The sequence below is a fragment of the Schistocerca serialis genome, chromosome 6 (assembly GCF_023864345.2).
Source record: "Schistocerca serialis cubense isolate TAMUIC-IGC-003099 chromosome 6, iqSchSeri2.2, whole genome shotgun sequence".
In the NCBI taxonomy this organism is placed as follows: domain Eukaryota; kingdom Metazoa; phylum Arthropoda; class Insecta; order Orthoptera; family Acrididae; genus Schistocerca; species Schistocerca serialis.
Window position 1 is genome coordinate 656,056,832 of NC_064643.1, and position 13,700 is coordinate 656,070,531.

The 13,700-nt window shown below is 36.8% G+C and overlaps 1 protein-coding gene across 1 annotated transcript in view; it reads left to right on the plus strand.

Annotated features, from left to right (window-relative positions):
• Window positions 1–13,700, plus strand: part of LOC126484478 (RNA-binding protein 8A) — a 49,468-nt gene that overhangs the window by 20,704 nt on the left and 15,064 nt on the right. The window contains exons 2-3 of the mRNA XM_050108006.1: window positions 756–893; window positions 11,997–12,133. Coding sequence (XP_049963963.1) covers window positions 756–893; window positions 11,997–12,133 — 275 coding nt within the window. The remainder of the gene's footprint in view (window positions 1–755; window positions 894–11,996; window positions 12,134–13,700) is intronic.

A 13,700-nucleotide genomic window follows, 5' to 3' on the forward strand; every position in this document is an offset into this window, starting at 1 on the left:
AAATGATGGGAGGGTCCTACAGAAAGTGTTGCTGATTATTTCTCTCAGCTGTTCATTTTTGGAACACAGTCTGCAACCATCTTAGAGAAAGAATAAGCAACACTTTCTGCAGGACACAACCCCCATTCTGCAGGACAATGCTCATACAAGTAGGGTGCAAGTTGTGACTGATTTTTTTTTTTATTAATCGGCACGGAAGTGATGTACCACACACCACACTCCAAAGACTTAAGCCCTTGTGACTTCAACTTGAGTCTTAAATTGGGGCAAGCACTTCATAACTTTCATTTAAGAATTTTTAGAGGGATTTATCTGAACTATCAACACAATTGGTGCTACGAATGTTAACCTGCAGCTTCCACATGACTGGCAGTGGGTTATACCCAATGGTGGTGACCATTTTGAAGAACAGAAAAACTTTGAAACAGGTATATATTTTGTATAAATTGTAAATAAATAGTTGCCACTATTAAAGTTCCAATCCTCGTATGTAATAGTGTTTTAATTTGAAAACATACAACGAAGCTATATCTGAGTTTTGTTTGTCAACCTAGAGTTTTTGTTATAGTAATGCCGAACTTAATGTCAAGTTTTATATGACCTGTAAGAAAGTCAAAAAACAAGATTGGCAGATTCGTGCACATAATAAATATGACTTCTGTTGTCACATTTTTGTATCTAAACTATATACTTTTATAAAAAATATGAAGTATACTCCAATATCTGACTTTTATATTTGTGCTTCATGTTCACAGAGGGAATAGCACGTCTTAAGGAGAAGGCAAAGAAGAGAAAGGGTCGTGGGTTTGGTAGTGATAATTCTGCAAGAGAGGATATTAAAGAATATGAAAGCATGGATGCAGATGGAGATGAAGAGCCTGGTCCGCAGAGATGTAAGTATTCTGTTTATTTGAATTAAAATTGTATTATAATTTGCATCTCTTCCATGTTAAATATTGATTTTTACTTTGCTGCAATTTTTGTGCAGTTTGTTTAGTTATTCCAGAAGTGAGTGAGTATTTACCTTTGTTTGGGCCATGTGTCATATTTCTATGATTTTGAAAGAATCTGTGTAACTTTCAGAGACTTCATTTTTTCTCATTGAAAGTAACTGTGGTCATTATATCAAATAGAACCACATCAATTGAAAAGGGAAAAAAGTTTACACTACAAGCAAGATAGCAGAAACAATCTTATGAACTACTGGAATAAAAGCAATAGTAGCATGGCTGTTGTACACAAAAGAAAAGACATATTTGTCAATGTATTAAAGAGCAAGGGTTGAGAGAATGCAGAAGCAAGTGAATGAAAGATATGCAAGTTTTGGATGGATGCAAAAGTTGCCTCCAGCATTGGACCAGAGAAACCCAAATTTGAGAAAGAAATTAAAACCAAAAACAGATTTCTTTGTTTTTGTCAGACCTTTTCAGAATTTGGCAAAAAGATGCTTTTTTTCTGTCTCATGTAGTATCAGTAATAAAGCTTTATGTTTTGATCAATTTTATATTTGTTTTTGTACTCCTGAAGTGATGATTCTTTAGTAATGGAATGTTTATGAAAGGAAAGTGTTATCGCATTTCTCCTTATTCTTTAATAATCATTACAGACTCTGAGGTCTTACCACAGTCAAGTGCTGTTTTTCAATAGCTAGTTCATATGTTTTATTTCTTTTCCTGACTTTGTTTCTTTCTCTAAAGAAAATATTTTTACTAACTTTAATCTTCTAATCCCATGCTTAATGTGAATGCAGTCTCAGCCCTTGTGAGGCAAACTGAGGAGCTACTTGATTGAGAAGTAGTGGCCCCGGTCTTGTAAACTGCCATATGAATGGGAGAGGAGTTTGCTGACCACAAGCCCCTACATATCGGCACCCAGTGATGCCTGTGGGCTGAGGATGACACGGCGACTGGTCAGTACCATTGGACCTCCATAGCCTGTTCGGGTGGAGTGTGTTTTTTTTTAATATGGGTGCCGTAGAGTATGCGTTGTCAAAGCATACACATTTGTTCACCTCATAAATGTGCTTAGGTACTCAGAAGAAGCAGATTGTATACGTCTTTCACAATTATGTTTGATACATTGTGCCCATTGAAGTAAGATCTGGTCAGATTTTTAATACTCTAAAAATTTGCAAAAATTGAAATAATGAATATTTACTTCTCATGTTTACTGTATGCCAGTGATTGGATGCATGACACTGCACATGTAGTTAGAAATATACATTGTGTCAGACAAAGGCTTCTGAAATGGTTGTGACAAAAATTTGTGACTCGTTTTCAAGATACATTCCTCACACATAGAAGAAAACAAATGAACAAGGGTCTGAAAGCTCTTTATCTTCATGTTAAACATCATTTTTTAACATATTTTTTGTAGTACTTCAACAATGTAAAACATACAGGAACAGAACTCACCAGAATACATGAGGAAACAGTTCCATGAAATATTCAAAATATCCTCCATTAATATTGATATATGCATTGCTCTGCTGTCATATTGAGTCCTGGTTGGGCTTACGTACACTTAGAGTACTTTGTACGGTTTCACTGCTTTCAGCAATACAAGTATGTAGGCTTAAAGTATCTACTGGTGCTTTACATGTAAGGGCTTTCAAATTCCTCTAAAAATAAAAATGAAAAACCTCTTGATTTTGGGTCTGGAGAATGTGGAAACCAGGTGAAAATACTCCTGATTAGGATACTGTAAATTTTGGAGCCTAAAGATTTAAGTAAAATTGAAAATAATAAAAATAATAATAACTGTAATAACCGTATGGCCATTGGCCTGGTGAATGTATTTTACTTGGACACCACATCAGTGACTTGTATGTCCCAGATCCTGTGGAACTCAGTGCACGTAGACAGTCACCCATCCAATTGCTAACCAGCCCAAATGTTGCTTACAGGTGATTTGGTGACAACGAATGTTTCCAATGTGACAAGGATGTAATATTGTGATGTCCAGAGCAAGAACCATAGATTGATCATCAGTTCCCTTCGGTTTTGTTAAAGATGTTTCTTATTAATTGTATAAATAATTAATAAGAAACATCTTAATAATTTATGATGAACATATTGATAGTTTATAAGCAACATATTGATAGTTTATAAGCAACATATTGATAGTTTATAAGCAACATATTGATAGTTTATAAGCAACATATTGATAGTTTATAAGCAACATATTGATAGTTTATAAGCAGCATATTGATAGTTTATAAGCAGCATCGTGATAGTTTATAAGCAGCATCGTGATAGTTTATAAGCAGCATCGTGATAGTTTATAAGCAGCATCGTGATAGTTTATAAGCAGCATTGTGATAGTTTATAAGCAGCATCGTGATAGTTTATAAGCAGCATCGTGATAGTTAATTAGAAACAACTTTAATAATATTGAAGGAACAGATGCCCAATCTATGGAGTGTAATTGATCTCTATTGTTCTCTTGCTCTGGGTCTCATAATATTAATACTAAATTAATGAAGATTTGTATATGCTCCCAGATTTGTTAACAGTAGGTTCAGTCAACACACAAATATTACAAAACTAAAATGGGAATCTGTTGAGACGGCAATGTTCTTTTATGAAACACGTCTGAGAAAATTTAGAGTACTGACATTTGTAGCTGATTGCAGAATGATTTTACTGCCACCAACGTATGTTTTGTATTAAGGACCACAAAGATGAGAAAAATTATGGGTTGTATGGAGGCATAAAGATAGTTATTTTTTCCCACACTCCATTTGTGAGTGAAGCAGAAGAAGAAGTGACCAGTAGTGGTACAACATACCTTCCTGCATGCATTGTATGATGGCTTGCCGAGTATGTATGTAGATGTGTGTTTAGAAATATTAAAAACAAGCACATAGAGTAAAAAAGTAAAAAAAATGATGACACTTCTTCAAAAACTAAGTTAATTAACCTGAGGTGCGTAATTCCTACTAAACTTGGACATACTATTAAACGTCAGGATTAAAGTAAGACGTAAAGACTAAGGGTCAAATCATAGAAGTAAACCTCTTCTGTATAGGTAGCCTTCCACGAGTCACAATGATCATAATAAAGCATTAAAGTACTTCAGATTTCATAATAGTAGCAATTATAAATACATAGACATTAATAAAGAGAATACGTGAACACCTGAAAGTGATCTAGCTAATTAAGTCAGTATTTAAAACTACTTTAAATCGCAATAAATTATCATCTCAGAAGCGATACAAAACAAAAGAAGAGCTTAAAGTTGAGAGATCTACATATGCACCAAATTATTGCAAACAAAATGCGTATGAAATCAGTAAGCAAAAATTTACACAAAATATTTTATTTATTTTTATTTATTTACACATCAAGTTACATGGGACCAAACTGACGAGCAAATGTCCAAGGTCATGGAACATGTCAGTACATGAAATTACAACATAAAAGTAATAGCAGATAAAAATAAATGTTTATGAACCCAAAAAAAGTCAGTCCATAAGTTTAAGTAAACGCAATCAACAGTACAACAAGAATCCGCTTAATTTTTCAAGGAACTCCTCTACAGAATAGGAGGAGTGACCCTTGAGGAAACTCATTAGTTTCAATTTAAAAACACGTGGATTACTGCTAAGATTTTTGAATTCGAGTGGTAGCTTATTGAAAATGGATGCAGCAGTATACAGCACACCTTTCTGCACAAGACTTAAGGAAGCCCGATCCAAATGCGGGTTTGATTTCTGTTGAGTATTAACTGAGTGAAAGCTGCTTATTCTTGGGAATAAGCTAATATTGTTAACAAGAAATGATAATAAGGAATATATTTATTGAGAGGGCAGTGTCAAAATATGCAGACTCATGAACAGGGGTCACTAGGAGGTTCACGAACTTACACCACTTATTGCCCGAACCACCCATTTCTGAGCCAAAAATATCCTTTTCGAATGGGAAGAGTTACCCCAGAATATACCACCATACGACATACGCGAATGAAAATAAGCAAAGTAGACAAATTTTCATGTCAAACGATCACTCACTTCAGATACCGTTCAAATAGTAAAAATGGCAGCGTTAAGTCATTGAACAAGATCCTGAATGTGGGCTTTCCATGACAGCTTACTATCTATCTGAACACCTAGAAATTTGAACCGTTCAATTTCACAAATCATATGCCCATTCTGTGAAATTAAAGCGTCAGGTTTTGTTGAATTGTGTGTTAGAAACTGTAAAAACTGAGTCTTACTGTGATTTAGCATTAGTTTATTTTCTACAAGGCCTGAACTTAGGTCATGAACTGCACTGTTTGAAACCGAGCCAATGTTGCACACAATATCCTTTACTACCAAGCTAGTGTCCTCAGCAAACAGAAATATTTTAGAGTTACCCGTGTTACTAGAGGGCATATCATTTATATAAATAATGAACAGGAGTGGCTCCAACATTGATCCCTGGGGCACCCTCCCCCTCCCCCCCCCCCCCCCCCAACCCACCCCTACACACACACACACACACACACACACACACACACACACACACACGCTTAACTGTACCCCACTCAGACCCCACATCACAGCCATTCTCAATATTGTGAATAATGACCTTTTGCTGTCTGCTGCTAAGGTAAGAAGTGAACCAATTGTGAGCTACTGCCTGTATTCTGTAGTGGTCCAAGTTCTGGAGCAATATTTTGTGTCAACACAATCAAATACCTTAGTTAAATCAAAATATATGCCTAGCGTTCGAAACCTTTTGTTTAATGCATTCAGTACCTTACAAAGAAAAGAGGATATAGCATTTTCAGTTGTTAAACAACTTCAAAAGCCGAACATTTGATAGCAAATTGTGTGATATAAAATGATCAATTATACTTACATACACAACTTTTCAATAACTTTTGCAAACACTGATGGCATAGAAATAGGTCTAAAATTATCACATTATCCCTTTCTCCCTTTTTAGAAATCAGCTTTACTACTGACTACTTTAATTGTTCAGGAAACTGACCATTCCTAAGGGAAAAATTACAAATATGGCTAAATACAGGGCTAACATGTGAATCACAGTACTTTAATATTCTGCTAGCCACTCTGTCATAACCATGAGAGTCCTTAGTCTTCAGTGATTTAATTATTGACTCAATCTCCCTCTTGTCTGTGTCGCAGAGGAGTATTTCAGACATCAATCTTGGAATGGCATTTGCCAAGAAAGTTATATGGTTCCCTGTAGAAACTAAATTTTTATTTAATTCACCAGCAATGTTCAGAAAATGATTGTTAAATACTTTACGTATACTTGATGTTATCAGTAATAGAAATATTTTTACTACAAACTGACTTTACATCGTAGATCTTGCGCTGCTGACCAGACACTTCCTTCACAACTGGCCATATGGTTTTAATTTTATCCTGTGAATTAGCTATTATATTTGTGTACCACATACTCTTTGCCTTCCTAATAAAACTTTTAAGCACCTTACAATACTGTTTGTAATGGGCTACTATAGACTGTGACTACTTCTAACATTTTAATATAATTCCCATTTTGTTCTACCTGATACCCTTAGCCCACTAGTCAACCATCTGGGGTGCCTGTTACTGCTAGTACCCAATTTAGAACATTCTAATGGAAAGCAACTCTCAAAGAGCATGAGAAATATGTTAAGGAAAGCATTATATTTATCATCTGTGTTATTGGCACTATAAACATCGTGCCACTCTTGTTCCTTGACAAGGTTTAAAAAACTCGTTATTGCTGTTTGATTAACTTTCCTACATAATTTGTAATTAAATGTGACATTTTTTGAGTACTAAAGCCTTTTAGTGTTAAAATTTGTGCGTTCTGGTCTGAAAGGCCATTCACCCTCTTACGAACAGAATGCCCATATAGTAATGAAGAATGAATAAAAATATTGTCTGTGGCTGTGCTGTTGTTCCCCTGCACCCTAGTTGGAAAAAACACAGTCTGTATCAGATCATATGAATTTATGAGATCTACAAACATCCTTTTTCTTACACTGTCATATACAAAATTTATATTGAAGTCACCACATAACTAATTTCTGGTAGCCTACTTCCTACAAAGTGAATCAAGAACCCTCTCTAGCGTGAGCAGAAATGCTCTGAAGTCAGAGTTAGGGGACCTACAAACAACAACAATTAGAAGTTTAGTTTCTCTAAGTTCAACTGTCCCTGCACAACATTCAAATATCTGTTCAGTACAATGCTGTGATACATCTATGGACTCAAATGGAATACTGTTTTTTATGTACAGCCAGCTAATCTGTATCCTGGTAAAGGAAGCTTCTGAATTGTCAAATTATTTAAGTGGTGCTCTGATATACCAACAATTTCAGAGTCAACATCTATAAGCAGTTCACTAAATTTATCTCTAATACCTCTTATATTTTGATGAAATATGCTAATTCCTTCTCTACTTGGAAATGTTACATCCTCTGAAGGTGAGCCCTTAGTTAGAGGGACTTCCTTTAAGCAGGTATACCTATCAGCTGACTTCAATCTAAAAAAGGTGCAGCTCAACACCAACTACTACAGGAATTTTTCCATATGTGGTCCCACCACCACCACCCACTACACTGTCACCTATAAGCTTCGCCAGCCTTCCCTTCTCATACCTATCGAGGTGCAGGCCTAGTGAATCCTGGTCTACTGATGGACCCAACTTGCACCATTGAGATGTGACCCATGCCCTCTGCCATCAGCGCCCTCCCCAGCCCCATGTTAACACGCCTAACAGCCGCATTAAGATGAGAATGGTCATGACGCTAAAACAGTTGCACGAAATGCACATTAGTGCCACCAGTTTGAGTAGCTATCTTTACCAGGTCACCATCTACATCATATTTCCCATCCCTATCAAGACTGTTCCCTGCTCCACCCACAATCACTACCTAATCCTCCTTCATAAAATTCCTACATAACTCCCCTATGCTGTCAGTCACTTGAGCCAACCCTGCACAAGGCTTCACAATGCTGGTGACCTGGTACTCATTCCCCAACACTTCCTGCAGCTGCTGGCCCACATCTCTACCGTGCGAACTACCTAGCAGCAGAACCTCCTCCTTTCTGTTAGACTATGCAACTGATTTTGGCCTCCTGACTGCTGTGTCTTATCTAAGCAAAATTAAAATCAGCGTTATGTACCCGTTCAAAAATGGTTACTGTTGCTGTCAATCCTTACAGCAACAGGTGAGTGAATAAGCATAGCCAAGGAGTGTGAGATTGATGCTTCAATAGGGATTCTGTCTTCCTGCAGGTGTATCTGCGCTTCACAACCATTTCTCTCTTCTGCACCATAGGTGCACTAAAAATTGTGCATTTCACGCTGGTGTCCTTGTCTGCATATGCTGTAGTTGCTCTCAATAGCCTTGCACTGCTGGAATTGTAAAAGTTTCTGAGGAGGCTCACTTTACTTTCATCTGCTTTCTATTACCCAAAAAAGTGTCAACACATATTCTAATTTTGTTCTTTCTGCTTGTCTTTCACTCCAGAATATTGCCACAAAAGCCTTCCACACTAGACAATTGAGTAACAGTTTTTTTCACCTCATATGCGGGACTCAACTTTCATTTCAGGTGTATGTCTCATGTCTGCAGCTTTAACCCATTTAATATCAGAGGCAAAAAATAGTTCATACACATCTTGTCTTGATAAAACATCATTATTACTTAGCTAATTGACATGATCATTTTTCCCATCAATCAGTAGGTGAAAATTATCTCCAGTGACAATCCTCGTCACACGTTTTCTACAGACTCAAATCTGTGAAATCTCATCTGATCTTTATATGGGTAACCATTTGTTCGAAGTAGTTGAGCTGTTCCAGTTTTTAGGCTTTTTGTTTGGCGATACTCTAGCACAATTACATGTACACCAGCTAAAGACAAATTTCATCATGAAAGTTAATGCCCCCCAGTTTGTCGATAACAACTCCATGGAAATGAACCACAAATTCAAAGTGCTGATCATATCCTGCCTGACCTATGGATGCTGCACTGACAAATTGACAGCACCATCAGTACTAGACTTGTGAGACCCTGTCCACCACAGTGATATGTGATTAGCAACAGGAGCCCTACCAACGGTCTTTGAGAGAAGTAGATATCCCACAAGTAAGGGTTAGATGCCTGTAACTCATAATTATGCAGTCATAATTTGTCAAATTTTAAACCGTTATGTTATTCATGCCGTCTGCTTAGGCAAATTCTGAGTCACATTTATGCATAGACTGCATATCCATGAACAGATCTCGCAGCCAAGTACTTCATCCGCTGCAGATTGATAGCCACTTGCAGAGCATTGCATACATCAAAATTGTAATAACTAAAAACGTCCTGGTGTGCGCCGACTCCGTGGGCTGCATACAGACAATAGATCAGTGCTGTCTCCAAAATGTCTTCGTCTGTTAACAACCACAGTCACATTCATTTGGAATGTGATCCACTTGGACATGCATCAAAATACCTGGAGCACCAGGCACTGAACCATGAGCATTATTTAATTTAATATTTAATAATTTAATATTATAGTTTAATTAGTCCAGTACTTCTTCATTCTCTCAGATCTCATCCTTCTTTCTTCATCGGACATTACCCTTCCTATTGTCTTTTTGTTGATTCTCATTTGCAGTCTGGTTTGTTTGTGAGTTTCCTGGTTTTGTCAGTTTTGTTTCTTAGGTCTTCCAATGTAATCTGTAGCTCATCCATATCTTCCTTGATTTGTGTAATCCACTTAATGTTGCACTTACTATTCCACAATTTTTCTATTATCCTCCTGATGATCCTGTTCTCTGGTCTTCTAATTAGATGTCTGAAAAATGAGATTTGTTTCTTCCTGATTGTACTCATTACCTGTTCTATTTCCTTGTAGACTGTTTCGTTTGTAGCTACTCTCCAGTGCCTGTCTTTCTGGTGCGATTTGTTGATGCACGTTCTGATGATTCTTCTCTCTATTTTGAGTGTTTTGTCTATTTGTGCGGCATTGGTTGTTTTGGAGATGGTTAACTTGCTTATGTTGTTTCTGGTTGAGTGACTGTTTTGTAATGTTGTAATATTGTTGCTATTGACAGGCTCTTTATGTTGCAGGTGTTCTTGGTTATATATTGTGCTCTAGTCAATTCATTTATTCTGCTATACCATGTTGGCTTTTCATTGAGGTTATATGTTATGATTTATCCCAGATATTTAAATTTATCTACAATTTTGATTTCTTGGTTTCCTATGGCAATTTTGTTTATGAGTGGTGGGTCCATTAAAATGATGACTGTTTTTTCAAAGGATATTCCAAGACCAATTTCCTATGCTATTTCCTGTAGTGAGATAACTTGTTGTTTGGTTTCCTGAATACTGTTGGACAAGAGAGCAAGGTTATCATCAAATCCTAGACAATTTAAACTTATGTTGTCTTTGGGTCTTCCAATTTGGATGTTCTTTGGGTTAGTCTTGTACCATTCCCTCATTATGTACTCTAAAGCACAGTTGAACAGCAGGGGTGCCAAGTAATCTCCTTGTCTTAAACCTTTTTTTATGATGAATGGCTCAGAGAGTTCCCCCCTGAACTTTACTTTTGATACAGTGTTGGTTAAGGTGAGTTCTATCAATTTGATTAATTTTGTATGGAGCCTGAAATTTCTTAAGATTTTTAACATTGAAGGTCTATGGATAGAGTCATATGCTTTTTAAAAGTCCATGAAGGTTATTACAAGAGATTTATTTTGTTTCTTGTAATATGCTATGGCTAATTTTAAAGTGATGCTCTGTTCTGCACAGCTTCTCCAAGGTCTGAAGCCTCCTTGGTATTCACCTAATTCTTCCTCTAGTTGCTCTTTGATCCTCTTGTATGGGATTAATTATTAAATTCTGAAAGCTAGTATGTGGAATGAAGGCTGAGGATATTTAAAAGTGCCACGGAGGCATGACAGATTTTTCTTGTAGCCTCTCGGCAAAAAGCTATTGCATGCCATGAGGACCCACCACAGTGCAACTGTGATACCTTCCTGATGATAACCCATATTCTCACTGAGTGTACCTCCCTCCCCAATGTCAGGCGAGGCCTAAACCTATGTAATCCCCTGCCCCTGATATTCACAGATGATGTGATAGCTGTACAGGCAAGTAAAGTGTTTTACATGCGACTGCAAATATACAACAAAATTTAATGTCATTTACTGTTTCGTTTTGGTTTCCAGGGTGGGCTTGGAGGGAGTGCCTTTCACCACAGTTCTAGCATCAAGGGACTCCAGCTGCATTCCATACCAGACTGATACTTTATCTTCATAACCTAATAACCTGTTCAGTGAAAAGTATTACATTTTTTGCCCGATTTGAGAGAGAATAAATGTTGGTGCTATCGAGATTCGCCATATCGTATACTGCATTGATCATGCTGTATAGTGGAGGTTGTTCCCCTCTCTGCAGATAGAAGATGAGCACTTGAAGATGGTGCTACTTCCATAGTGACATTCCACCATTCCCCTCTTTTCCCCCCTTAAACTACTCTCATTTCAAGTAATCTAAGTTGCCTCCCTTGAAAGTATCACGCCATTTGAGTTTAACTATGATAAGATGGTCAATGAGCCTGGAAGAGACCATTACCTTATCTCCTTTCATATTACCGTTAAGAGTTGACTTTCTTGATTAAGGAGCTCTGACAATCAAACTGTTTTATATCGTTAGATTCATAACCACCATCATCAAAAGAAGCCCTGAACTGAAACTACAACAAAACCAAAATTTAAACTGTGCTGTTTCCCCACAAGTTCAGCCTGACAATACACAAGAATAAAAATGATAAAACATTTATTTTATAATGGAAATAGTCTTTTGTTGCTCATTTTTAAATACTGTCTCTCGTTTGTGTTCCAGTTGTCTTATTTCAAGTATTGGTGCACACACTTTCCTCGAGGCTGAAATAGTGTTAGGAAAGCTTACACTAACTGTAGTAAATGTAATTAGTAACCACAGGCATCTGCACTCATAATATTCATATTCTTTTTTTTTATTTTTAGCTGTGGAAGGCTGGATTTTGTTTGTGACATCAGTTCATGAAGAAGCTCAAGAAGATGATGTACATGATAAATTTTCTGAATTTGGAGAAATAAAGAACATTCACTTGAACCTTGACAGGCGTACAGGATACCTGAAGGTGAGAGAAACCAAAAATTTAGATTAAATGTTTTTGATAGTAAGATGTTTCTTTTTTAAACTATGCATCTTGTTTTTTCATTTTTTGTTTTACTGTAAGAGAGCCATAATGGTCATATTTTGCATATAAGAGTGTGATAAATTTAAAATATCAACCACCAAAATGTTGCAGACTTGAAAAACAAATTTAATAATCTTATTATCTACCAAAACAAACTAGAAAGTGGAGAAATAAGTGTTGGGCTTTACCTGTGTCAGCACCAGGTAAATACAGAAATACAAATGTTGAATTTTGAACAATGGAAAATCCAGGATGGAATGTAACAATACCAGAGAAGGAAAGTTGCTACTCACCATATAGCAGAGATGCTGAGTCGCGATAGGCACAATAAAAAGATTCACACAATCATAGCTTTTGGCCATTAAGTCCTTTGATAAAATAAACTTATATGAGCTAAATCACTGTTTAATTAAACAATAATAAAATAAACTTTCATTTTATCTCTCTGATGCTGCGTCCTGAAGTGTTACCACACAGTAACGACTAGAGACTGGATTATATGCATTTGCATTTGCATGTTGTTTATGCGTTTGCATATTTGGCTCCTTTTCACCAGTTATTGCATATTTTAACTACAAATTGGTGATAATACATATTTTCACTCTATGTTTACAATATTTTAACAATTTAGACAGGCAGTCTCTAGATCGATCTAGTTTCAATGTCTCACAGATTGACCGCGACCTAAAACTGTGTGCAATCACTGTCTAGCGAAATCATGCGGAACAGGAACAGGCAGACAGTCAGTGCTCCTGCACCCATGCCCCTGGTTAATACCCTCCACAGGCAGACAGTCAGTGCTCCTGCACCCATGCCCCTGGTTAATACCCTCCACTGTCATACCGTACACGTCGGTAACAATTAAATTAAACTACGCAGGCTTCTAGTCGTACATCCATTGTTTCAGTTTAGCTTTCTATTTACTTGTACACAGTCAAATGTGTTTACTGCGTGTAGTGTGTAACTTGTTGTGCACCATGCCACCTGAAAAAAAGAAACGTCATTTCGTGAATAGCTGACCATCCTGGAACATTTACATATGATGAAATTGTTTTATATTGTTGAGTTTGCGAGAAAAATGTTTCACACAAAAAAAGTTTCAAATAGACCAACATATCAAGGCAAGCCTTCATATCACAGGAATGCAGAAGAAAGGGCCACGACAACAACTTCTGACAATAGCAAGTTGAAGTAGCAGGGATTTGTCCAAAGGCAACCAAGAATGTCGGTTTAACATGGATCTATGTGAAGCATTCATTGGGAGTAATATCCCTCTTCACAAACTTTCAGACCCTATGCTAAAAGGCTTTCTGCACAAATATTGCTTAAATCAGAATGTACCAGAATCTTCTGCAGATGAAAGGGTGTTTATGTTTATTTCAGATGCTGCTCCCTATATAATCAAAGCAAGGAAAGCCCTCCAGTATTTTATCCCAATTTGATTCATGTGACTTGCTTTCCTCATGGAGTACATGGCCATGCTGAAGAAGTACGTTCCACGTTTGTG